The 27,427-nt window shown below is 39.1% G+C and overlaps 1 protein-coding gene across 1 annotated transcript in view; it reads left to right on the top strand.

Annotated features, from left to right (window-relative positions):
• LOC114019421 (connector enhancer of kinase suppressor of ras 2) overlaps positions 1-27,427 on the top strand; it is a 456,264-nt gene that overhangs the window by 255,984 nt on the left and 172,853 nt on the right. The window contains exon 10 of the mRNA XM_043522361.1: positions 9,745-9,891. Coding sequence (XP_043378296.1) covers positions 9,745-9,891 — 147 coding nt within the window. The remainder of the gene's footprint in view (positions 1-9,744; positions 9,892-27,427) is intronic.

Below are 27,427 nucleotides of genomic sequence, written 5' to 3'. Positions count from 1 at the left end.
TCCTCCTCCTTCCCTTTTTTAAAGATGGGCACTACATTAGCCTTTTTCCAGTCGTCCTGGACCTCCCCGGATCGCCATGAGTTTTCAAAGATAATGGCCAATGGCTCTGCAATCACATCCGCCAACTCCTTTAGCACTCTCGGATGCAGCGCATCCGGCCCCATGGTCTTGTGCTCGTCCAGCTTTTCTAAATAGTCCCAAACCACTTCTTTCTTCACAGAGGGCTGGTCACTTCCTCCCCATGCTGTGCTGCCCAGTGCACTAGTCTGAGAGCTGACCTGGGTCGTGAAGACAGAGGCAAAAAAAAGCATTGAGTACATTCGCTTTTTCTACATCCTCTGTCACTAGGTTGCCTCCCTCATTCAGTAAGGGACCCACACTTTCCTTGACTTTCTTCTTGTTGCTAACATACCAGAAGAAACCCTTCTTGTTACTCTTAAGATCTCTTGCTAGCTGCAACTCCAAGTGTGATTTCACTCCTACATGCCTGAGCAATATTTTTATACTCTTCCCTGGTCATTTGTCCAATCTTCCACTTCTTGTAAGCTTCTTTTTTGTGTTTAAGATCAGCAAGGATTTCACTGTTAAGCCAAGGTGGTCGCCTGCCATATTTACTATTCTTTCTACACATTGGGATGGTTTGTCCCTGTAACCTCAATAAGGATTCTTTAAAATACAGCCAGCTCTCCTGGACTCCTTTCCCCCTCATGTTCTTCTCCCAGGGGCTCCTGCCCTTCAGTTCCCTGAGGGAGTCAAAGTCTGCTTTTCTGAAGTCCAGGATCCATATTCTGCTGCTCTTTTCTTCCTTGTGTCAGGATCCTGAAGTAGACCATCTTGTGGTCACTGCCTCCTAAGTTCCCATCCACTTTAGCTTCCCCTACTAATTCTTCCTGGTTTGTGAGAAGCAGGTCAAGAAGAGCTCTTCCCCTAGTTGATTCCTCCAGCACTTGCACCAGGAAATTGTCCCCTACACTATCCAAAAACTTCCTGGATTGTCTGTGCACCGCTGTATTGCTCTCCCAGCAGATGTCAGGATTCAAAGTCTCCCATGAGAACCAGGGTCTGCGATCCAGTAACTTCCATTAGTTGTCGGAAGAAAGCTTCGTCCACCTCATCCCCCTGATCCGGTGGTCTACAGCAGACTCCCACCACGACATCACCCATGTTGCTCACACTTCTAAACTTAATCCAGAGACTCTCAGGTTTTTCTGCAGTTTCATACTGCTCTCTTACATACAATGCAACTCCCCCAAATTTTCTGCCCTGCCTGTCCTTCCTGAACAGTTTATATCCATCCATGACAGTACTCCAGTCATGTGAGTTATCCCACCAAGTCTCTGTTATTCCAATCACATCATAATTCCTTGACTGTGCCAGGACTTCCAGTTCTCCCTGCTTGTTTCCCAGGCTTCTTGCATTTGTGTTTTGGCACTTGAGATCACTCGCTGATCATCCCTCTTTTTCAGTATGAGGCAGGAGCCCTCCTCTCTTGTGCTCTCCTGCTCGTGCTTCCTCCCGGTATCCCATGTCCCCACTTACCTCAGGACTTTGGTCTCCTTCCCCCGGTGAACCTAGTTTAAAGCCCTCCTCACTAGGTTAGCCAGCCTGCTTGCGAAGATGCTCTTCCCTCTCTTCATTAGGTGGAGCCCATCTCTGCCTAGCACTCCTCCTCCTTGGAACACCATCCCATGGTCAAAGAATCCAAAGCCTTCTCTCCGACACCACCTGCGTAGCTATTCGTTGACTTCCACGATTCGACGGTCTCTACCCAGGCCTTTTCCTTCCACGGGGAGGATGGACGAGAACACCACTTCCGCCTCAAACTCCTTTATCCTTCTTCCCAGAGCCACATAGTCTGCAGTGATCTGCTCAAGGTCATTCTTGGCAGTATCATTGGTGCCCACATGGAGAAGCAGGAAGGGGTAGTGATCTGAGGGCTTGATGAGTCTCGGCAGTCTCTCTGTCACATCATGAATCCTAGCTCCTGGCAAGCAGCAGAATTCTCAGTTTTCCTGGTCAGGGCGGCAGATAGATGACTCAGTCCCCCTGAGGAGAGAGTCCCCGACCACCACCACCCGCCTCCTTCTCTTCGGAGCGGTGGTCGTGGAACCCCTATTCCTAGGACAGTGCATCTCATGCCTTCCAATTGGCAGAGTCTCCATCTGTTCCCTTCCGTCAGATGTATCATCTAGTCCACTCTCCACATTAGTACCTGTGGAGAGAACATGAAAATGATTGCTTACCTGTATCTCCGTTGCTGGTACAAGGACGCTCCCCTTTCTTCTGCTGGAGGTCACATGCTGCCAAATTTCTTCATTGTCCTTCTGTCCCTGCTGCACAGCCTGCTGTGAATCTTCAGAATGTTGTGTCCGTAGAAGCATATCCTGACATCTGTCCAGGAAGTCTTCAGTTTCTCTTATGCAACGCAGGGTCGATACTTGTTTCTCCAGACCTTGAACCTTCTCTTCCAATACGGAGACCAGCTTGCACTTTGTACAGACAAAGTCGCTTCTGTCCCTGTGTAGGGATGCATGTCTTTTAAAATGGCACTACACCATAGAAGCTACACAAGGTTTTTTAACGCTGACTACGTTAAAAAAAATGACAAAACCTTTCTCAAGGACCAGTTCTTAGCTAGATTTTCAATGATATTTTTAGTAGTTCAATTTATAATAAAATATCCATATTGCTAAGAGCTTTTTATCATTGTCTACTGATAATGATTGCACATTGTCCTCAATAACATATATTCTCACTGTTTTAATGGGTTTGTCATTAAGATTTCTCCTGCAAATAATTTATCATTAACAAGTTAATTATTTATCATTCTTCTCTAAGGAGCTCATGAAATAAGAGGTTTCTGAATTCTAAAAATATACCCATTTATGAAAATCAAAAGTAATTAGTTTTTCATGACATAACCAGGTGATAATAAAACTAGCCTTTGTCAATTTCTAGGCAATGCACAGAGATATAGCAGTTCATATGGAATTACAGTTAGTTTGCATAGATATCAAGTACAATATCTGGTTTTAAAAAATGTTTAAAATGTCCTTATCTTTATTATTTTTAAAATGTAATTTACTCAAGAGCTCTGTCTACTTTGTAAACTGAGCCCAGTGGTTTAGTTTGCAGGGGTTGAAAGTGAATCAAACAGCTAAAGGGTCACTTGGAAGGTTCGAGTTTGACCTCAAACCACAAAGAGAAATGCCCAGCAACAAACTTGCTTTTTTTGCAATGATCCTCTCTATCCACCCTTGCTCTCACAAGCTCAAAGTCACTCCAACAAGACCCTGACCCTATTCTCTGAAAATAGCCAACACAGTAAGAAGAGGAGACCACATGGCTTTTTGGGGACAGGAAGGAAGTGGCTGTTAGAGAAAGGGAGGGGAGAGTACTATAGGAAGTTTCCTTGCTGTGCAAGCCACCTCCACGCAGGTTGCAGAATTTTTTTGAGCATAGACTGACAGTCACAGACTCAGATGTCCAACCCAATACTCAGTTTGAGTAGCATGAGATTTGATGTGAGTAATTAACACTAACACAGCTCTAGTGTAACTGTGTAGCCAGTTGCTCATTCAAACTTTTGATTCAGTGTTAAAAATGTTCAAGACCAAATAACCAGGCTAAATGATACAATACAAAAAAGAGATATATATACCCTCTTTCTGGGAAGCAATTCGTATCTCACCATGTTCACCTTATGCAGGTGTGCTTCAAAGATCTGTCCTCAAAACCACTTATATTTCAAAGAATCAGAACTGAAAGGGACCTCAAGAGGTCATCTAGTCCAGCCCCCTGCACTGAAGGCAGGACTGCGTATTATCTAGACCATCTCTGACAGGTGTTTGTCCAACCTGCTCTTAAAAATCCCCAATGACGGAGATTGCACAACCTCCCTAGGCAATTTATTCCAGTGCTTAACCACTCTGATAGAAAGTTTTTCCTAATGTCCAACCTACACCGCCCTTGCTGCAATTTAAGACCATTGCTTCTTGTCCTATCCTCAGAGGATAAGAAGAACAATTTTTCTCCCTTCTCCTTGTAACACCCTTTTATGTACTTGAAAACTGTTATCATGTCCCCTCTCAGTCTTCTCTTCTCCAGACTAAACAAACCCAATTTTTTCAATCTTCCCTCATAGGTCATGTTTTCTAGAACTTTAATAAATTTTGTTGCTCTTCTCATTTTGAATTTTAATCCTATTCTCCAAAGCACTTGCAACCCCTCCCAGCTTGGTATCATCCACAAACTTTATAAGTGTACTCTCTATGCTATTATCTAAATCATTGATGAATATATTGAACAGAACAGGACCCAGAACCGATCCCTGTGGGACCCCACTCATTATACCCTCCAGCATGACTGTGAACCACTGATAACTACTCTTTGGGAATGATTTTCCAACCAGTCATGCACACTACCTTATAGTAGCTCCCTCTAGGTTGTATTTCCTTAGTTTGTTTATGAGAAGGTCATGCAAGACAGTATCAAAAGCCTTACTAAAGTCAAGGTATACCACATCTACCACTCCCCCCATCCACAAGGCTTGTTACCCTGTCAAAGAAAGTTATCAGGTTGGTTTGACAAGATTTGTTCTTGACAAATCCATGCTGACTGTTATTTATCACCTCATTATCTTCTAGGTGTTTGCAAATTGATTGCTTAATTATTTGCTCCATTATCTTTCCGGGTACAGAAGTTAAGCTGACTGGTCTGTAATTCCCTGGGTTGTCCTTATTTCCCTTTTTATAGATGGGCACTATATTTTCCCTTTTCTAGTCTTCTGGAATGTCTCCCATCTTCCATGACTTTTCAAAGATAATTGCTAATGGCTCAGATATCTCCTCAGTCAGCTCCTTGAGTATTCTAGGATGCATTTCATCAGGCCCTTGTGATTTGAAGACATCTAACTTGTCTAAGTAATTTTTTACTTGTTTTTTCCCTATTTTAGACTCTGATCCTAACTCATTTTCACTGGCATTCACTATGTTAGACATCCAATCGCCACCAACCTTCTTGGTTTCTTTCAAGTGAGAAAGAACGTTATATGTCACCTTAAGATCCAAACCACCAGTTTTACCAGTTCCTTAGCTTGTTGTTCTGTACTTTCTCTTATCTCTGTTTCAGATACTACATTTTAAATCAGTTGCCCTTGAAGGTACCTGTACTGGGATATAGAACGAATATATCTTGCCTTTGACAATTTGTCTACTTTCTTTACAGTCATTAATATACAATGGTATTCCACCTTTACCTTTATTTCTGTCTTTCCTGAACAGCACATGCCCTTCATTACCTGTATTCCTGTGATGACTGCTATTCCACCATGTTTCCATTATCCCTTTGGTGTCTGATTTCACTTCCTGCACCAGTAGTTCCAGTTCCTCCATTCTGTTACCCAGGCTCCTTCCATTGATGTACAGAAATCTTAGTTGTTTCCACTAGGCCTCGCCCAGATGTTTCACCCTATTAGATGCAGTCATTTTACTGCCAGCATCACCTACCTGACTGTTACTCCTACCCTCTGTTATTCCTTTCTCCATTGTGTATCCTCTTTTACTTGATTTTTCCTCCTGCTCGGAATTAGAATCAGGTGTGAAGATTACACGTGCATCTCCCAACTGTCTCCCCTGAATTCCTAGTTTAAAGCTCTTTTAATAGGTTGTGTCAACCTCCATCCCAGAATTCTATTACCCTCCCTCCTCAGCTAGAGTCCATCCCATGAAAACAATCCTCTGTCCATGAATGTCTCCCAGTGGTCAAACATCCCAAAGCCTTCCTTAGAGCACCACTGCCTGTTGATCATCAGAATCTTGTCTCGCCTTCGCTTTTCTTCTCTAGGGACAGGTAGAATCCAAGTGAAGATCACCTGAGCCTCCATTTGTTTAAATGTCTTCCCCAGCCTGGTGTAGTCTTGATGACTCCTGGCAACCATCTAGTATTAGTAGTATCATTTGTTCCCACATGATGGACAATCAGTGGATTCTTTCCTGCTCCCATTATTATCCTCTTCAGCCTGAGGTCTACATCCTGTATCTTAGGTCCCAGCAGACAACAGCTCTGGTGACAGGCGTATCTGTTCTTTTTTTGTAGGGAGTCCCCAATCACATAGACCTGCCTCTTCCTGGTGTTGGTGTGATTCTCTGGCCTTCCCCTTTCTGTTATTTCTTGCTGCAAGTCATCTAGTCTTCTGTTCTCACTGGCAATCTTCTGAGTCATCCTCTATCCTTCTGGGCTCCATACAATGGCTTTCTTGTAGGACTAGCTGTTCTTCTCTTCGTCTTTGTTCTCCCATCTTCTGTAACTGCTTCCTCTCCCCTTCATTTTCCAACTCAGCGAACCTGTTCCTCAGTTCTGCTTCTCCTTCACTAACCAGTCTTTTCATCTGCCTTGTTCTTGTAGTCAAATGTTTCCACTGGCTGCTTTCTCATCCAGCCATCCAACTCTCACCGTTCTCTTGTTCAGCATGCATCTGCAAGTTTGAGGTTTCCCTTCAGCCTCCTCTCTCCTTCCCTCCATCATCCACTCAAATCCCCTGTGAAACTCAATCATAGTTCCTAGCTGCATATTCAAACTTCTTCTCTTCTATTCCATCAGCTCTATCAGGCAGCACTTCATACAAATGAAGCACCTTTCAGGTACCCTATCCAAAATAATGTACACCCCGTGGCTTCCACATCCAGTCTATTTAATTGTTTCTTCCATTCTTCAGATCACTACCTTTGTAGCTGGCATAGTCTTTCCTCCTGAACTCCTGTTAAGAAGAAAAAAAACACCACCATATCCATCTTTCCACAAACTCCCACTCAAACTCCCTTGTTTTCAACTCTGTTTGCTGGCTCTTGTGCTGCTGACTGGCCAGCTGCCTGCTTTTATAGCCCTGCTGATTAGGGATGCCCTGCCCCTAATCAAGGTTCAGCTGTGATCAAAATGTCTGATTCTTGCACAATACATTGCTCCATATCAGACTTTGCAAACTGAAAGCAAACCAGCAAGCAAACACATTGACAAACTGAAATCCACAATCATTCGGCACAAGTTGGATGTTCTTTATTTTGTGTGTGCATATGTGCGTGTAGAAATTCAACAATACTAAAAGATTGTTTAAAGAAAAAAGAATTACTGCTTTTTCTAGCGAGATAGGAGAGCAGGTAGTCATGCTGAACTGCCTTAATGCTTAGAGCTTCATTTGTGCAGCAGGAATAATGAACTAAGAGGCAAACAGCAAGGTCCTGTGAAGCTAAATGAACACTTAGCAGGTGAGTCATAGAATAGAGAAATGGAAAAGTCTCCAATTTATTATCATTAAAACAAACAACAGCCTGCATTCTAATTTTAAAACACTCAGCACTGTTGACACTGTCAACATGGAAAAATAATCCTATTTTTAGGCCCCCCCTTTGCTGAAATTTGCATGCTGATGTGATCAACATACAGTAGTTTCCAGGTGTATGAGATTATGTGATGATCCATGCTAGCGTGTGCTTTGCTTGCCTTGTAAGATAAGGAGAAGCAAAGTTTAGAGAACAATGTTGTGCAGAAAAAGGTAATTTTGAGTATAGAATAGATGACTATACCAAACATTTTCCTTCAGAGTAAATAATGGTGAGTAAATACTCAAGCTAGCTAAGGAAACTTAGGAGATAATTCTTGAAGCTCTCTCTTTATTTCAAGGATACTGTACAAATATATGAAAACATGGTACAAGAGTCTTTTCTGTAACCTATGTATTTTCTTGGGCCTTAAATATCCCATGGTCTGAGAGTCTAGGTCCTTGCTCTTCAGAAGGTCCCTGCTCTTTTCTGCTGTGTTGTTCAGATACATTCCCCTCCAGCTCTTCCCCTGAAGAATACTCCTAGGATTTTTAAGGAGATTGTTTCTACAGATCTGTTTTTTGATGAGGAACACAACATGTGGCTATCATGGGAATGATAACACTGACAGCGAAGACAACAAGATTGACAGTGTCATGGAATTTGGAGATTTTTAGCCTTTCCTGGGAAGAAAATATGCTCAGAATCTCATTTTCTTCTAAAACGCTTACACTATCTAACAGAAATGATAGAATAACACACTATGGTAAATGTGGAGTGCTATAGTACCTGTTACCCAAGCGTCTCAAACATACATGCATTATGTTCCATAATATCTCTCTGAGGTAGGTAAGTATTGTTACAACTGTTTTACAGATGGGAAACTAAGGCCCAGAGAGATTAACTGACTTTTGATTAGCTTTACACAAGCAGGTTGGTGTCAGAGCTGGGAATAGAACCTGATTTAAAGTTGCGTGTGATAACCTCTAGGCAATATTCTCTACTGATCTAGTCTGTTTGATATTCATTAAGAACTACTAGGAAATAGAAAACCACTTTGGGATTTTTACCCATGAAAGCTTATGCCCAGATAAATCTGTTAGTCTTTAAGGTGCCACCGGACTCCTCGTTGTTTTTGTGGATACAGACTAACACAGCTACCTCTGATAGGAAATAGAAATTCATCAAGGGATATTTACAACACAGTACCAACCTTCAACATGAATGACAATCATATAAATTAATGCCATGCAGGCAAAGGTGCCCAGTACATCAGATATTAGTTACATTTTGTAATGTATTGGAGGAAAAACAATAGCTTATACTGTATATTTGGACCTGAAACCACAGCCCTATATTTGGCTTCATCCAATCTCGTATTTTCATTCCTTTATGATACTTCATGTAGAGGTCCCTGCTGGCAAACAGTGGATATTGATATACTGATATACAAAAAAAAATGTTCTTTACTCGTGGCAGAATTCATGCTTCTTTTACTGCATAAAATCTACTAAAAATTATGTAAACAATACATAAATATTTCAAAAATTCTATAATACACTTTTTTTTTTGCACATTGAGACCATTGTTTACATTATATATAATTTTTTAATCCCTTTTAGCATTTAGCTTTATAGGATGATAGAAGGTATATTCATAAATACAAATTGAAAATTCATAGCTTGTTTTTTAAACTTAAATGCTCAAATGGAAAAGCAGAGAAAAAAATGTATGCAAAATAACCAAGAATCCTGAAAAATATCTCTAAGCAGTTTTCAACAAGAGACACAAGTGAAATCCCTTCAGAGTTAGTGATACTGTTCTTTGTGTTATAATTATCATTTATAATAATTTGGGAACTTCAGTTCCTCTCAGTGGAACTATTGGTAATTCAAACAAATGATATTTTATCTTTAATTAATCCCTCAAAGAAGTCCCATTATTGTTGTCCAATGATATTGTCTCTCCTATCCCCCTGCCCCCGAAAATTAAACAGCTGCAGTTATAACACTGAGGATGCCGTTTGTAATTATTCCATGACTATTATTTCTCTTCCTACAGAGAAATGCAATGATAATTCAGTGGCAAGGATAATTAAAAACTATCAATTTTGTTTAGAAAACAAGAAAAATTATAGAATTACATTAGTATTTTCAAATTTCTCTGGTTACTCTATATCTTTAGGAATAAAATAAGCATTTCATCTCCATTATACAAAATAAGCAAAAAAAAAAAACCTGCATCAGCAGCATCATTTCTGTCCAAGAAAAATCAAATATAATTTATAAATAATGCTCCTATTTGCAAGGAATGGACTGTAATGCAGTTCCATTTTAATAGACCATCTCAGTTTAACACAAGACTTCCTTCACGTTTAAGTAAGTTACGTGGAAATCTTTCAAAGTTCCATTATGGGCTGTCTCCTCAGGTTGGCTGGCAGTTAAAGAACCTTGTAAATGCATTGCGGGAAGACCCAAATGGAGTGATCTTAACCTTGAAGAAACGTCCTCAAAACACCCTGGTTTCTGCTCCTGCACTTCTGAAGAATGTGAGGTGGAAGCCTCTAGCACTTCAGGTAAGAAGGTTGTTGAAACTGTAGTGTTTTGTAGTAAATGCTATCTTTTGTTAAAGAGCAAGGTGGTAGAGTGGTTATTCCTTCCAAACAGAAGCTACAGTTATAACTATAGTACATTTCATAATGACATAATGACTGGTACTGTAAGCCTGTGACAGACTGAGAAAATTAGTGAAATGGTGCTGGGTCACACTCATGGCCCAAAGATCAGCACTCTCGAACAACCAGGCTAATTGTTTTTCCTCCACATCTTTGTATGAGCGGGGACCAAAGGAGTCAAAAGAGACAGAGAACAGCTGCAAACATTAATATATTCAATATATCTAACCGTTCTGACCCAACTCCAACTCAGTTGCTTACTGTCTCCAGCAAAAGCAATACAGCCCTTCCAATTATTCTGCATTTCCATCATATCCCAGCAAGTCTTTTGTAATCTTTTTAAGAGGGGATTCCAATCCCTTTGGATTTCTGACATGGTCTATTTATTTTCCACATTTTTGGCCAACAGGATTATGGTTCATTTGCAGAACCAGTAATACTTTTATGCTTACTTGTTCCATGGAAGCCTGCCAATATGAAAATAAGCAGTTATAAAGAATAATGGTTGGTCTGCTTGTCAGCTTGGTTTTCCTCAACATGCTAAAAGTTTCCTATGCTTTCCCGTGATTTGTAGCTGCAAAACATTGACATATGTGGTAGAAACTGACCCACCAAAAAACTTAAAAGGAAAACTACTAAAGGCAACTTTCCTGAATAAGCAAATGGATATGGCTGCTTATCTCTACCTTTTAAAATTGTAGAAGATTCACTAAGAAGTTTCTGCACTTTTATGATGTGCAAACCAAGTTTGGAGATTTTGCTGGATCATTCAAAAAAAAAAGTGAATAGTTTTCTTAATCCAGTCTGAATAAATAAACTTGTTTATTATGTCCCATATTTCTCTTTCCTTAATCACAACCAAAGAGCGTGTCCTCCCTTCTGCCTCTACATCTTTCCCAACTTTTATTCTCAACAATGATCACATCCTCATTAGCTCTCTAGCTGATCCTCACAGTCTGGAAGCTCTGACATTTGTTCAGTTCCTTTCTCCCTCTCAAAGCTAACACCTGGACTGAGTAACCTGCCCCTAAGAGGGACTTTCTGACACATAAACTATTCAAAACATTGCAGATTTTTCTAACAGTAGGTCACAAAAATCAAACTTTCCTATCCACTAGAATGCTTGAAGACCTAAAGAGAAAGGCAGCTATTCATTTAGTTAATCTGGAACCTTCTTGGACAGCAAAATAGAGTTGACAAGTAGAGATCCCTCCTTTGTGCCAGCACATTAATTATGTTGTTAAAGAACCTGAAAAGAAACAGAACACAGGTCCAAGAAGCTCTGTCAGAATGGAAGTGATCAGTGCTATTAAATATAGCATCCAATTTCCTCTATGTTACAATGGGTTGCTGCATTGTCACCACAGCCATGATAGTTGGATCAATGGGAGCACATTAAGCTAGTTCACTAGTGATCAGTAGTTTCTGCTTTTGTGGTGCGCCTCATTGAGGAAACCAGAATTAAATATTTTATATTATGTTATTCCATGCATTTTCTTCACTTAGGGACCAGCAAGGCATGTTGTATTTATCCTTGTCTCCACTAGACCATGCTTCTCCAATAAGGAGGAAATATTAAAAATGAAGGAAACTGGTAAAATTGTACATTGCTATTTCTCACATTTTTTCCAGAGTAATGCCACTGTTCTTCATGAGTACCCTCTAAGAGCAGATTTTTGTCAAACAAGATGTCTGAAACCATTGAAGCTAGATTTAGCTTTTTTTTTTCCTCCCAGTTTCTTTCTTTTTTTAGGCACTCAGATGCCACAGTGATGAAGACTGTATAAGAGCCTAGATAGATTTCAAGATACCAGTTTTTTATTTCATCTATCTCTTACCGCAAGGAGACACCAAAAAATGCCAGACCTAACTTGTGATATATTTTCCAGGCATTTGATTTATGCACATGCAAATATTTTATCCATGTGTAAATTAGGTAATTGTGCCACCAGAGTAACTTTCCAATCTGAACATAAATGATTACTTTTGTGCACAGATGCAGGCTTTAAGTGCAGAAGTGAATTTTGAGAACAAAATATACGGTACACTGGCTGAAACTGTGGCCCTGTGCACTATTTCTTGTGAATTGACTCTCTCATGAACTGAAGAATTCTTTGTTTTTTAAAGAATACCTTGCTTCCCTCCCGAGATTCACGGAAATTAAATATTATGCAGTGAGATTCTACTGTAGAGGTAATCTCTCTGCCAAGAAACTGTTTAATGGAGACTCATGGTCATGTTAACAGGAATTCAAACAAACCTCAAGGCATAAAAGAGATGATTTGTTTATAGAATCCTGTGACAGATCCAGATGAACACTCTCCCTGTGGACACAAACTGCTGTGAGGGGATCTAGCAGCTGAATCCCTCAGTGTTTTAAGCCTCTGGAGTCTGTACAAAGGCTCTGCCCTGGCCTTGGGCTTCTAGACACACTCTTGAGGTGCAGAGTATCCCTTTATGGGAGCTGTGGCTACGTGGCCCACTGCCTAGCCCCTGGCATCAGTGCTGACTCCTCAGACTCCCTTGTAGCTGAAACTTGCCTTCTCCCAGAGCTCTGTCTGTAAGCATGTTCTGGGCCCATGGTTTATCTCTTCCGGAGGCATGTGGTGGTAGGTGTAACACATATCACACACAGACTTATTTCACACAGGATTCTAAAACAGAGTTCCTCTTTACTAAATCCAAGAAATACACAAATCATCACAGAGCCCTTTTGTCAATCTCACAAAATGAATCCTTTTGGGAATCCTTTTAAGCTACTGTAGTGATTTGCATTTCTATCATGAAACATTATGAAACCATATCATGGATTTACCTACACTTGGCCCAGGTACTACTCCTTTCACAGTGCACAACAGAAAGACAAATATTGCAGTATTACCAACTCTCAAGATTTTCTTGGGAATCTCACAATAACTGATGTTTTTCTTAAAGCCTGAGCTCCTGGAGGCATGTGGTTAAGTGAAAAAAAATCTCTTCTTACATTTTAAAAAAGGAAGTTTGTAGCCCTCGTGGTTGCGGAGAAAAGCTTGCAGACATGAACCAAATTTTTAAAAAAAAAACAAACTTATGATTTCAAATCATATCTAAAGATTTTGGGGAGCTTTACTCAGATTTTTGAATGCTTGAGGTTGGTGACATTGATATTTAATCTACATATTCATTCTCACCAGCTCAAATCATCTCCTTCAGAAATATTTGATGTAACATGTGCATTTACCCCATTTTTGGTCACAGTGGGAGCTGGATCAGGCTCTACATGAATGAGGTAATATTTGGTAGGTTGGCATTAGCTGAACAGCTTACTGGCTAACACTCTTTATGGCTGCAAGTGGTGTAAACCTGCTGCTTGATGCTGATATGAAACTACTCAGAGAAAGAGAAACATTTTTTTTAACTCGTATTGTTGTTTGTTGGTGTCATGCAGCTCTGATGTCTTCTTCCACCTCATAGATTAAGGTTTAGAAGTGGGGGGCTCAGGGTTCCTATCATATTCTGAGGTAGATAATTTCTGTTGCTCCCATACCTCTCTCTCTCTCAGAATTGCCCATGAAGACAATTTTTCCCCATGGCTGTGAGGATGGAAGGCTTTATCAAGAGCTGCTGTTCATGATATCCCATTGTTTATCTAGAAGAGATCAATATAAGTGTATAATTTAGTTGCGTTATTCCCTGAAATACAAACATACCATCTCCATAATTTATAAATCCATGAGACCAGCAAATTAGAGTTCCAGTACAGAATATGAACTTTAATCTCCTATAGGCTGTACCCTTGTTAATCTGCGAAATCACCAGATCAGTTAGTTGTAATGAGTGCTCTTTCTTTCTATGACTAGAACAAGAACTTCATATTCACTGAGATTTCAGACATGCTCTCTTCAGTGAGATAAACATCACCATGCTTCTAATCAGGTTCTGGAGATGATAGATCAGAATAAAACAGTTTCAACATCCATATAAATAAAAAATTACATACCTTCCTCTTGTTCTTTTCCGGAAAAAATATATTATTTGTGGCTCATTCTGCCACCTTCACTCACCTTAGTAGTACCTTACTTCTGAAAGTAATTTCATAGACTCCAATGAGACTATTCACTTCAGTGAGGTTGGTAGGCTTTGGCCCTATATAACTGAATCAATAAAATTATATACATGTAAGTGTATTGGCCCATATTAAACATAAATAAGTCACAGGACATGTCAGAACATCTAAAAATGTTAGAAATGTTAAAACCTTTTTTAACCTAAACTTCCATTAATTTAAAAGTTTTATATTTTATGTTCTCATCACACAGCCACGCTCCCATTGAAATCACTAACAAAATTGCAGGTGAATACATTGGGATCGGAAAGCTGTTCCTTAATTATTAACCACTAGCAAATGGGCTAGATAAAATGAAATGCCACTTAAAAAGTACCCTTTATAATATATAATTTATGCCATATTCTTCTGTTTTCTGTAAGCACCAGAGCCTTTTCATTGAGTAGTACAGTAAAATAAATATTTTCTGTCTATTCTCCCAACTTTTCTAAGGGATAACTACTTATATTTGATGGGTGGAATTGAACCTTGTTGTCTTGTTTATTTCTGTACATCTGCAATAAATAAATGATGTAAAAATTTGTGAGCATTTTTAGTCACCTTTAATGTAATGATCAGTGTAAGAAATCAGTGAAACCAGAGGCCTTGAATTTAAAACTTTTACTTAGACTAAGTATGTGAAAAGTTGAACATTTATAAAATAAACGTTGTGTACTTTTAAGTTCATCAATCAGTGCAGTAGCTATCTCTGTCTAATGAGTCACCCATCACTGTCATATCTGAGTGCCTAACATACTGTTTTCATATTTTCATACTGTTGGTTGTTTACATGTATGAAATGTGTTTATTTTGGGTTCGTGTGACCCTTAACACAGTCCTCACACACAAGTTCTGTTTTGATTGGTTGAGCTTTTAATAAATGTTTGTTTTGTGTAGAGAAACATTATCATGCTAATTTCCCATAGCTTATTCCCACAGCTGTTTTAGCTGTCCTTGTTATAGAATGGCAGGAGGTTCCCAGTACACCAGAACCTTTGCAGTTCTGCATAATGGACACAGAGGGAGATTCTGTACTATCTGCAACCAGTTCTGCATAGGCTGTCATGAAGAGGATTGGGGAAATTGTTCATGATCATACAGATCCAGTAGCCACATACACTCACATACAGGACAAAGGTGGTGATTTTTCTATACGAACCCAGGGTCTGAATTAGCGAACGTGCAGGAGTGTGTGATGCCTTGCCGATGAATTAAAGGGCTGGATTCTGTCTCCCCAACCCTTGTTCATTTTCCAGTTCGCTATTGTTTTATGAGTAGTGGACATGGTAGACATTACATCTTTAATGCACTGAAGAATCCTCCAAGCAAGAGGTATGCTTTTATAAACTGACCACTGGCTTTTGGAGCCAAGAAACCCTAGGCTCTAATTCTGGGTCTTGACACTAACTCTTTCTGTGGCTGTGGCTGATTCATGTGACCTCTCTGACTATGTTCCATTTCTGTTTGGGGCATACTAATACCTCTGACACTCAGAGGTGCTGTAGTGGGATGTTATGGAGAGTAATTAATTATTGGAAAATACTCTGCAGGTCTAAAGAGCTATATAAGAGCTCATTATTTAAAGAATGGATATACTGATGGGGAATTATTAAAAACTCATTGTGGAGATCAGTATTTTCCCCCTGCCAATGACTACATCAGCTTTATTCAATGAAAAAAATCAAAAGATGATTTTCTTAAAACTGCCAACAATGCATATTTAGCCTAGTATCTAAAATCTAAAATGTTTATTTTTCATCATCGTAGTTATTTTATCATAATTATAATGGAATCATATAACTCTTGTCTATTTACATAATGTCATGTGCACATAGTACATCACAGCTGTAAACAATGGCAGTGTTCTTGCCCAAGGAATTCATGGAGTCATTCATACAAAACAATGACAAAAGTGAGGGCAGATAGCACCACAGAGGCATGGACTGTCTCTCGCTGTTTGTATAGAACCTAGTATAATTAGGCTCCAATCTTAGGTAAGGCATCTAGCCAGTGCTTTAATACAAATAATAATTCCTCTTTCAATTTAGTAATACAGATTCTGTAATTAGAATTTAAGAACATAAGAATGGCCATACTGTGTCAGACCTATGGTCCATCTAGCTCAGTATTCTGTCTTCCAACAGTGATAAGTGCTTGATGCTTCAAAGGGAATGAACAGAATGGGGAATTTATTGAGTGATCCATCCCCTGTCATCCAGTCACACCTGCTGTCAGTCAGAGGTTTAGGGACACCCAGAGCACAGGTTTGCATCCCCAACCTGGCTAATAGCCATTCATGGGCCTATCCTCCATGAAATTATCTAATTCTTTTTTGAATCCTGTTATAGTTGTGGCCTTAACAACCTCCCTTGGCAATGAGTTCCACAGGTTGGCTGTGTGTTGTGTGAAGTACTTCCTTATGTTTGTTTTAAACCTGCTGCCTATTAATTTTTTGGGTGACCCCAGGCTCTTGTGTTCTGTGAAGGGGTAAATAACACTTGCTTGTTTGCTTTCTCCCCACCCTTGATGATTTTATAGACCCCTATCATATCCCCCATTTAGTCATCTCTTTTCCAAGTTGAACAGGCCCAGTCTTTTTTAATCTGTCCTCATATGGAAGCTGTCCCGTACTCCTAATAATTTTTGTCACCCGTCTCAGTACTTTTCCAATTCTAATATACCTTTATTGAGATGGTGAGACCAGAACTGCATGCATTATTCAAGGTGTGGACGTACCATGTATTTATATAGTGGCATTATGATTTTTTTCTATCTTAATATCTATCCTTTTCCTAATTGTTCCTAACATGCTGTTAGCTTTTTTGAATGCTGCTGCACATTGAGCAGATATTTTCAGAGAACTATCCACAATGATTCCCAGATCTTTATCTTGAGTGTTAACAGCTAATTTAGACCCAGTCATTTTGTATGTATAGTTGGGATTATGTTTTCCAATATGAATTACTTTGCATTTATCAACATTGCATTTCATCTGCCATTTTGTTGCGCAGTCACCCAATTTGATGAGATTCCTTTGTAATTCTTTGCAGTCTGCTTTGGACTTAACTATCTTGAGTAATTTTGTATCATCTACAAACTTTGCCACCTCATTGTTTACCCCTTTTTCCAGATCATTTATGAATATGTTGAACAGCACAGGTCCCAGTATAGATCGTTGGGGGACCCCACTATTTACCTCTCCACTGTGAAAATTGTTCAATTACCCTTTCTTTCCTTAGTTGACAGTTTTGTTGGTGTTGCACAAAGCATAACTGAGTCCAGCTTACTCTTCCATAGCACTGTTACATTGGTCAAAAAAGATGCAACCCCCTAAATTTTTACCTGATGTTTTTAGACAAACAACATGTAAAATGCAGTTTTGAGATCTTATATTTCTTGACTATAAAACATGAAACAGTGACTTTAGGCCTAAATTGTCCCCAATAGGCATTGATGGTGGAAAGTTCACCTGCAACCCAGTGACGCTCAACAGTGTAGTCTGCAAAGCAGAGAAGGCCAGGCTCCAGCTTTTGTCTTAGGCAGCTTCTGTCAGGACTGCTCCTATAATGCTGCTGCTTGCCATTCTCCCTCACACACCGTTACCTACATACAGGTACAGGGGAATGCAAATTGCACCCATTCTGCCTTCAAGGCTTAATCGAGCCCTAAGTCTTGTGCACTTAAAATGTTTTAAGTGCTGTATAAACAATAAGCATTCTTATTATTTATCATCATTAAGGGTTTTCCCTATATATGAAGGAATATGTGTTTTTAAAAGCAAAAATGCTAGTTTCTCAATTAGCATAACATTTTAAAAATCCACATCTCTCTCATATGTCTAAGAGGAAACCAAAGTTATCAAAACGTGCCTCTTGAGTCTCGGTTTATTTCAGTAAGATCTAAAATTTCACAAACTAATGAAGAATTTGTCTTTGCTTCCACATGTTGTTTCCCTATTTGACCCAAATTTCAGGTGCTTCAGCTCTGTGTTTATCAAGAAAGATAAGACAAATATTTCTCTATTTTTTCACTAAAAATAAACCCTGATAACTTCACTCAGTTTTAAAACAATATTTTATATATATTTTTTTAAATGTAGAGGATTATTTCTAAGTGGAATCATCCTTCCTACTGCAGGCAGTAGGCCCAGCACACAGACCTTGCTGTCAGTTGTGCTTGAAATATAGAACTCCATATTGCAGCCCATTTTCTGACTAGTAAAACTTTCAGCAACAGGGAAAGTTACATAATGAAACTTCTGTGTTACAAATAGTTAGTTCCTATTCTATGTAATATGGTGAGCACTTAGGGATATTCTCTGTCATATGGCTTAATTAGCTGAATATCCTTAACCATATGAATTTGGCTACAGGGTGCCTTTTGTAATGGATAATTTCTGCAATGTTGTAAGAACAGGCTTGGGAGCAATGTGGATGGGCAAATGACAAGTTGATGGTTCTTGTGCAGCTCTCTGAGATTACTTCTCTTTGTATTAGAGGGTTTTTTAATTCACTGTTCAGATACGGTGTCCAGACAGCTTTACTTTGCAATCATATATTCTGTATATTTGCCCAAACTTCTCTCAACCAAGATAAGTAGGCAAAGACAGAAAAAGCAAAGAAAAGCCTATTCTACATAATGTTACTATGCCTGAGAACTCTTGCTAGCAATTGCGTTAACAAGCACAATGCTGATTACCATTTAGAAGTCAGTGTGGACTAGGATGAACCCTGTTCAGCATTGTGTCACTTGACATGACTGTTCTGAGCAGTATTCAGCCCCAGTAACATTTGGTAGTGGAAATTTGACCCAAAGAAGATACTACTACATTAAGCACTGATGCTTGGGTTTTTTCTCTCCAGATGTCCTCATAAATTTCCTCTCCTCCAAACTCTCCCTGTTTTATGATGATGCAAGTGGAGAAATTCTTTCTATGTAATAAATTTTTAAACTGTGGCAGCATAAGACAGGAACTATTTTCATTCAGTGGCTGCCGCAGTGAGTTTAATACAACTTGTCAGGACACTGGTAGTGCCGCAGTCATACTTAGTGTGGCACTGTAGATTATTTTACAATAGAAAATTTATTCTGTCTTCATCGTGAGACAACCTGGGCTGTGATGCCAACTGTAGAAAATGGATGAGGACTAATGGATATACCTCATTAAACGTATCTTAGGTGAAAATATTTTTAGGGAAATCTTGCAACTAATTGAAAGTGGTTGCTTAAAGGAAAGCTCCAGCATAATGAAAATGAATTTTAATTACTGCACATAAGAAAAATAAGGAGTGGTTTCAACTACAGATTTCATTCTGTGTGGGTGGATGGGTGAATATGTGCCACGGTAGGGAAGAGATGGGTTTGCTCTCTTTGGGTTCATAGTTTGGTCTCATTTTTGTTTAAAGCTGAAGCACTGTTAAGCTAGTTATGTTTACTGTTAATTCACAGAGTTTCAATAGTGGTGATAGAATTTATTGAAGACAGTGACTAGATCATCAGCTGATGTGAATTAGCATAACTCAGTTGATATTAGAACACTAATTTACACAAGTTGAGGGGTTGGCTCAGTTTCTATCATTTATTTTATCAGCATAAAAATATAAATGTAGAAAAAAGAACTAATTAAAATAAAAGTTTGTGTTTGTTGAAAGCCACATAGCTACATGGCACCTCAGCAGTGCTTAGAGCCCTAACAGCCAACTGTTTTTTTTAATACTTGCTACACAAGAGGGTGGAAAGGGACCCACTGTTTTAACTTCCATCCTATTGGACATTTGTAACTAGCGAGACTCACAATAAAAAGTAGTTTTATGCCTTAACATTTCCTCTACAGGAAAGCCTTTTTTTCTAATTTTTTATCAGTGGTTTCATAACTGGGTCTGACTCTGTAAATCCTTACTTCTATGTGTAGCTCTTATCCAAGTAGACCCATTCAATTTTCAATGGGACTACTCACATGAGTAGGGTTTACTGGGCCAGGCCCCATATTAATAAAAGTAACAAATAACTTTACAGAAAGAACACCCGTGAGAAAGGATTAGAACACCTTGTGAATATTGCTGAATCATTCCTATGAAGCTGGTAAATATTCATTGATGTAGTACATGACTGAAAAACAGCAGGTATAATTGTAATATTTGCAAGTCCTATGCATTTATAAATCACTTCAATTTTAAGTATATGCCTTTTTATGTGTAAATATGAATTTGGTCCCTAGATTACTTGGCACTGAGAATGCAATGAAATGCAGCAAGTAAATAAAGTAATCAAAGGAAAAAAAGTAAATATTCATGAAGTGCTGGAATAATTGTTTGATTATTTAATTGAAATGTACCAGTAGACTCTGAACATATTCCCAGGAGAAACAAAAAAATTATATTCTCTGTGCAGAAACTCTCTTTAAAAAAACCTGCAAAGAACTTTCCATCTCAAAAGGTTTCAGACACTCAGTCACTCTGTCAAGTAAAAAATAATATTTTTAAAAAACAAATTATCTTACCTTAATAGCCCAGATAGAATTTTTAAAATCTAATCTAGGTCTCACCATTTGTGCTGCTTCTTTTCTTTTTGCTTTAGTTGTGGTATGAAAACTTACAGATTCCATTTGAGTTAAGTTTCACAAATCTTGCTGTAAGTTTGCAAAATTTGAGCATGAATATTTAAAGAAAAACCTAAAAATGAAGTAAAAAAGGAGGGTAGTTTTGTATATCTTTTTGCTAACATAAAATTAATTAATAGGAAAGAAAATGGTTGATTAGGAAGTCTGTACTGAATAGTTTAGTCCTTTGTATTCAATAATACAGCATAGGAAGTAAGTCCTGGCATCAAGCAGTCAGCATTTTTAAAACACAATACAATATGTCAGGTGAGATCCATGGCACTTGGACAGTGGGAACCCAGTCTTTCCCTCCATCTGGGAAAGAATCATTGATCAAAAATTTAAAATGGCCTTCCTGTAGAGGAAGTATCAAGGCATGAAGCTACCTTCTCTTGGGACCTCATGTGTAAATTATCAGAAAACTCACCACTGCCACTCCTCTACATTGGGTAATTTACTCATGAAGGAGTTATGTTTACTCCCTCCAGGGAAGAAACCAGAGATTCAATACCCCACCCTAAGTGTTCATAACCCCCCACAAAAGATAAGGGATAATCTCAAGGTTTTTTTCTCTGCACTACTGGGCTTTACCAGCTTCCTGCTGACCCTACTCTGCAGTGCTCTTGCTATAAGGTGGATGCACAACTGATAGAAAGACTATACTCAAAGAGTCGTTATCAATGGTTCACTATCAAACCATGGGAGGATCTAGTGGGCTCCTGCAGGGGTCACTCCTGAGTCCAGTACTAGTCAATATTTTTACTAATGACTTGGATAGCAAGTAGGCTTATAAAATTTGCAGAGGACACCAAGCTGGGCGTGGTTGCAAGCACTTCGGAGGACAGGATTAGAATTCAAAATGACTTGGAGAATTGGTCTGAAATCAGCAGGATGAAATTCAGTAAAGACAAGTACAAAGTACTACACTTAGGAAGGAAAAATCAAATACACAACTACAAAATGGGGAATAACTGGGTAGGAGGTAGTGCTGCTGAAAAGGATCTGGGGGTTACAGTGGATCACAAATTGAATATAAGTCAACAATGTGATACTGTTGCAAAAAAGGCCAATACCATTCTGGGGTATATTAACAAGAGTATTGTATGTAAGACATGGGAGGTAATTGTTTCGCTCTATTCAGAACTGGTGAGGCCCATGCGTATTGTGACCAATTCTGGGTGGCACACTTTAGGAAAGATGTATATAAACTGGAGAGAGTCCAGAGGAGAGCAACAAAATGATAAAAGGTTTAGAAAACCTAACCTATGAGGAAAGGTTTAAAAATATGGGTATGTTTAGTTTTGAGAAATGAGGACTGATGGGGGACCTGATAATGCTTTGTCAGATCAGGGTATAAATAACTGAACTGACAAAACTGTTTAAATTTGATACAACCACTTGGTTGTAATTATAATTTCCAAGTTTTCTCTCATTTAAATTCCTATACAGTACGTTTTTTCATTGTATAGCAACATATGCTGAGAAGCAAATTCTCATACTATAATTTTCTTTTCAGCAGATTTTATTAAAGTCATATTAGTTACAGGAAGGCAAATTCTCTTTTGGTAGTTCCAGAGATGGAAACACTGATTTCATAGGAAAGAATCAAAGAGTAGTGTGGATCGGGGAAAAAAACCTCTATGGGGGTATCTACATTGAAATCAGGAGTTGTGATTGTAGCTCATGCAGACATACCTTAGCTAACTTTGATCCAGTTAGATCACAGCTAGCGTAATAGCAGCAGCATGGCAGCAGCATGGGTTAGCCTTCTTTATACAAGCCCCCACCAGGATCCCGGGTAGCCCATGCTGCTGCCCATGCTGCCATGGCTACACTGCTGTTGTTACTAGCTAAATCAAACCTAGCTCAGGCATGCCTACACAAGCTGCAGTCACACCTCCTGATTGTAGTACAGGCCTGCCGACAGCAATTCCGGGCCCCAGAGCAGAACAGTCAATGGGCCCCGTAGAAAGGGATGGCTGAGGTTTATGACACTACTTTTTATCCTATTGATAACAAATTAGAACCCAATATATGTAAGTGGTGGCGTTGCTTGATGTAGTTAAATTTTTTTCCAGTTACAGCACCAGTATCAAACAAATTGTGAGCCTAAATATAAGATGTAGAATTTGTTATTTTGAACTATATATTTAAATTAAATAAATACATTATGGATTGAAATTGGAGAGATTCCATCGGAGGGCAACGAAAATGATGAGGGGGCTGGAGCACATGACAAATAAGGAGAGGCTGAGGGAACTGGGTTTATTTAGTCTGCAGAAGAGAAGAATGACGGGGGAGTTGATAGCAGCCTTCAACTACCTGGTATGAAATTAATTCTTTATAGGATACCAAGGATCGCCTACAGTACATATGCTATGGAAGAGGAAGTTGAAATAAAACATACAACACAAATTTTCATTGCTAGGAAAAATATTGGACTTTATCTGATCTTGAGAGGAAAAGTCATTTGTATGCATGTGCTAAATGTGGGGCTTTGTATCTTTGGACAGAGACCAGTCTTCTTGAAAGTGATATACTGAACTGCCTGAAAACAAGCCAAAGATGCCTTCCTGAATATTGTTAGATACTTTTTAAGATACAATTATGTGAGGTGACAATGGCATTTCCCTGAATTGTGTGTGTGCGCCTGCGCTGGCTGGTGGCCAGCGAGCTGCCAGCTGCACTGCTGGGTGCTCCCTTCCGGCACTGCCAGGGCTTCCACATGCCCACCTGGCTGCCTTTGCCACTGCTGGTGTCATAAATATAAAGGGAAGGGTAACCACCTTTCTGTATACAGTGCTATAAAATCTCTCCTGGCCAGAGGAAAATCCTTTCACCTGTAAAGGGTTAAGAAGCTAAGGTAATCCCGCTGGCACCTGACCCAAAATGGCCGGGTCATTCTTTCAAATCTGGAGGGGGGGAACAAAGGGTTTGGGCTGTCTGTGTGATGCTTTTGCCGGGAACAGATCAGGAATGCAAGCCTTACAACTCCTGTAAAGTTAGTAAGTAATCTAGCTAGAAAATGCGTTAGATTTTCTTTTGTTTAATGGCTTGTAAAATAAACTGTGCTGGAGGGAATGTATATTCCTGTTTTTGTGTCTTTTTGTAACTTAAGGTTTTGCCTAGAGGGATTCTCTATGTTTTGAATCTGATTACCCTGTAAAGTATTTACCATCCTGATTTTACAGAGGTGATTCTTTTACCTTTTCTTTAAATAAAATTCTTCTTTTAAGAACCTGATTGATTTTTCATTGTTCTTAAGATCCAAGGGTTTGGGTCTGTGTTCACCTGTACCAATTGGTGAGGATTATATCAAGCCTTCCCCAGGAAAGGGGGTATAGGGCTTGGGGGGGGGGGGATATTTTGGGGGAAGACGTCTCCAAGTGGTCTCTTTCCCTGTTCTTTGTTTAAAATGCTTGGTGGTGGCAGCATACTGTTCAAGGACAAGGCAAAGTTTGTACCTTGGGGAAGTTTTTAACCTAAGCTGGTAAGAATAAGCTTAGGGGGTCTTTCATGCAGGTCCCCACATCTGTACCCTAGAGTTCAGAGTGGGGAAGGAACCTTGACAGCTGGTACCATCCCTCATGCACCTAGGAGTCCTGCGGCCTGCCTGGGCAATTTAAAAGGGCCAGGGGCCCCCGGGCCCTTTTAAATCGCCCAGGCCCCTGGGCAATTCCTCCCTTTGCCTCCCTGCCAGCGGGCCTGCTGTAGCATAGACATATCCGATCAGATTGATTCTTCTCTTGCTTACACAACTTCTAAACCAATATAACCCCATTGATTTCAGTTGAGTTTTTCCTGATTTACACTGAAGTGAGACCAAAATCAGAGTCTATATTTATAGATGGTCTTTTGGAGATGTGGAAGCATGAAAATATTGGCTGTCCATCAGTATTCATGAGTAACCCCACAGTCTCTGCATATGTGTGATGACTTCCTTTATTAACCCATCACTGATAATTATTGAATGTACAACACCTGGAAAGCAGTTCTTCAGAGCAGTCAGTTTTCTAAAGCTAGAAGATCAGTTCTAAAAGTATGGCTCTCGTGGTGTTAATTCTCCTTATGACATAAAAAACCTGATACCTCTTGCAGATAAATATTAATTACATCTGTTTGTCACCAGAGATCCTAGAAATCAGTTTGTCACAGAAAAACACAGAATTTGCATTTTTACAGAGGAAAAAATAAAAACATGTATTAAATATTAACTAAATTTTACTGGAAGTACCAGTGTCACTTATTCAATGCCTGGCTGGGGCTCGGGCGGTCAGCCCTAGGCAGCTCAGGCTGGGACTGAACACCCAAGCTCTGCCAGTGTCAGCTCCAGGTGTCTGGTGATTCATTTAGTACAAAGAGCTCGATAATGGAGACTTTGATAAATGGGGTTCTACTGTATATCAATAAAACATTGTGTTCAACTGATACCTATATATATTGTGGCTAGCGAAGGTAAAGTTCAGCATTTAATTTTAATCATGGAAAAACGTGGATTTTTATGGGGGTTTTTTATCAGAATTTTGGGGGGGTTTTATCACAGAAAATTAGGATCCTTGTTTATCACCTTTCATCCTGAAGGTTCGTAACATACTTCACAATCCTGGAAGAATTATTGATCATAGTGTGTACAAACAAAGCTATTGAAATAATGGTGGAGTAGTAAACATAAAATCTGGTCGTGTTTTAGGCTGCACAGCAGTTGGGGTGGGGGACTTTTTGGCTAAGGACACTGGGTGAAATCCTCACTCTTGTGAAAAGTGTTATAGGATCTTTTATGTTTACTAATGGGGGATGGAATTTTTAGCATATCATTGAAAATACCCCCACAAATGAAACTGCATGGTGTTCAAAATATCTGCATCTGAAAGATTAAGCGCTTAGTCAGGATTCAAAGATGTGGTTCTAGATAATTCTGGTATTCCCCACCTGATTCCTAGATTCACTTGGTTTTCCTTCTAGCCTGCTAGAAAACTAGCTGCATGTATTTAATCACATTTGTGTGTCTTCAAACTGGAGGCTTCCACATAAATAATCTATACAACCTGCCCAAATATATATATATCTCCATGCCCTAAATACATATACAATGGTCAATAGATAGAGATACTATATTGCATCTATGAAAAACACAGTTACAATGAAAATGTATCCTTATATCTAGGAGCCAGTAATTGTTTGATTAAAATATGTCCTTAACTTTTTGTACTTTAAAATTCATTTATATAATATTTACCTTTTTCATAGCCCTTCTTTATTAATTAATTACCTATAGCAACACCCACAGGGTCAGTCTTTGATGCTTCTATATGCAGGTGTCATATAAGGTTAGGACATTAACATAATATCTCAATTCAGCATGATTAGCTCATTCTAACTACTTGTAATGATACCATCCTGTTAATAGTAATATTGCAGGGCGTGGCTCCCAAAACAGATGTGAGAAGACAAGTCATTGCTGATTACTGTGACTGGTAGTAACCTGTACCTTTTTATATTGTGAATAAAAAAATCTAGCTTGGTTTCTCAAATAGTGATTTATATCACAACATCAGCTCAATAATATCACAACTGTGAGTGGGACCTTTGCATTGACATTTGTAATATGGTCAGCCCATTATTTAACATATTGTTTGTTCATTTCTATATTTCCCCTATTTCTGTGTTCTAATATGAGTCAAATTGTATTAGACAAGAGCTTTGTAGTTTACTGTGTTTGCTGGCTTCATGTTACATTTTTGCCCGTGTTAAATCATTTTGCATCATCTATTATCAGTGTATGTGAAACAGGGGCAAGTAGTGTAAGTAGCCAGATGTCCTAATCCTAAAAAATAATATAGTCCTAGAAAAGCTAAAATTAGAAACAGAAAAAACACTTCGAGAAAAAATTACAAGTTTAAAGACTGCAGGTTCCACATTTTTTTTTAATTCCCCTCCCATCTCCAGCATTGCTCTAAATTAACTTTTTGAGAGAGAACTGACAAGAAGAATGCTGACATCTTCTGTCTATCTACATAAAGACTAGTATGAACAATCATAGAGTTTTCTAGAGTATACCACCAGTATTCCTGAACACTGAGCTGGAGGGGCCATTCTTTTAGGGGTGAGAGGGTAGTTCAGTGTCCAAGATAGTGAACTCTTAATTTCTCTGCTGATACTGCCAAAAAGGTTTATCAGTTATGATGGTGGTTTTAGTTACGCGCACATCTGTCCACTAGCAACTGGAGTGAAACCATCAATAGATTACTTGAAGCAGCAATCTGCTAGCAGTAACCAACAATGACTAGTGATCTGGGTTAGCTGTGAATTAATGAATAACCACACAAGTGACTGGTGTGTATTCCATTACCAATCCCTTGAGCCATAAAGTTGTCTCTGAAAAGTTCTGTGTAGTGACACATCTCAATAGTGTACAGATCTATATAATGTGTGTATTTCTCTTCCCTTTTTATACTTTAATAAAAACATTTGCATGAAAACAGTATCTTGGGCTCTATCAATTTCATCCAAAGTGTCTGGGCTCTATGCAGACACAGTGAAGAGCGGTAAGGGAGGTGTAATCCATCTCCCCAGCCCTTAGGCTGGACTAACAGCTGTAGACCTTCCATGCCAATTGCATGGGATACAGAGGCCACTGGATCAACATAAACACAAATCCAGGGATCCTTCTCTGGCTCATCTTGAAATGCCCTTGGACTGCTAAATGGCCTCTCTGCATCAGTATAATGCAGGGGTGGTGCTGAGCCCATTTCTGT

This window comes from Chelonia mydas, chromosome 9 (assembly GCF_015237465.2).
Source record: "Chelonia mydas isolate rCheMyd1 chromosome 9, rCheMyd1.pri.v2, whole genome shotgun sequence".
Taxonomy (NCBI): domain Eukaryota; kingdom Metazoa; phylum Chordata; order Testudines; family Cheloniidae; genus Chelonia; species Chelonia mydas.
Note: the sequence above shows the minus strand (reverse complement) of the source record. Positions and strands in the feature narration are given on the sequence as shown.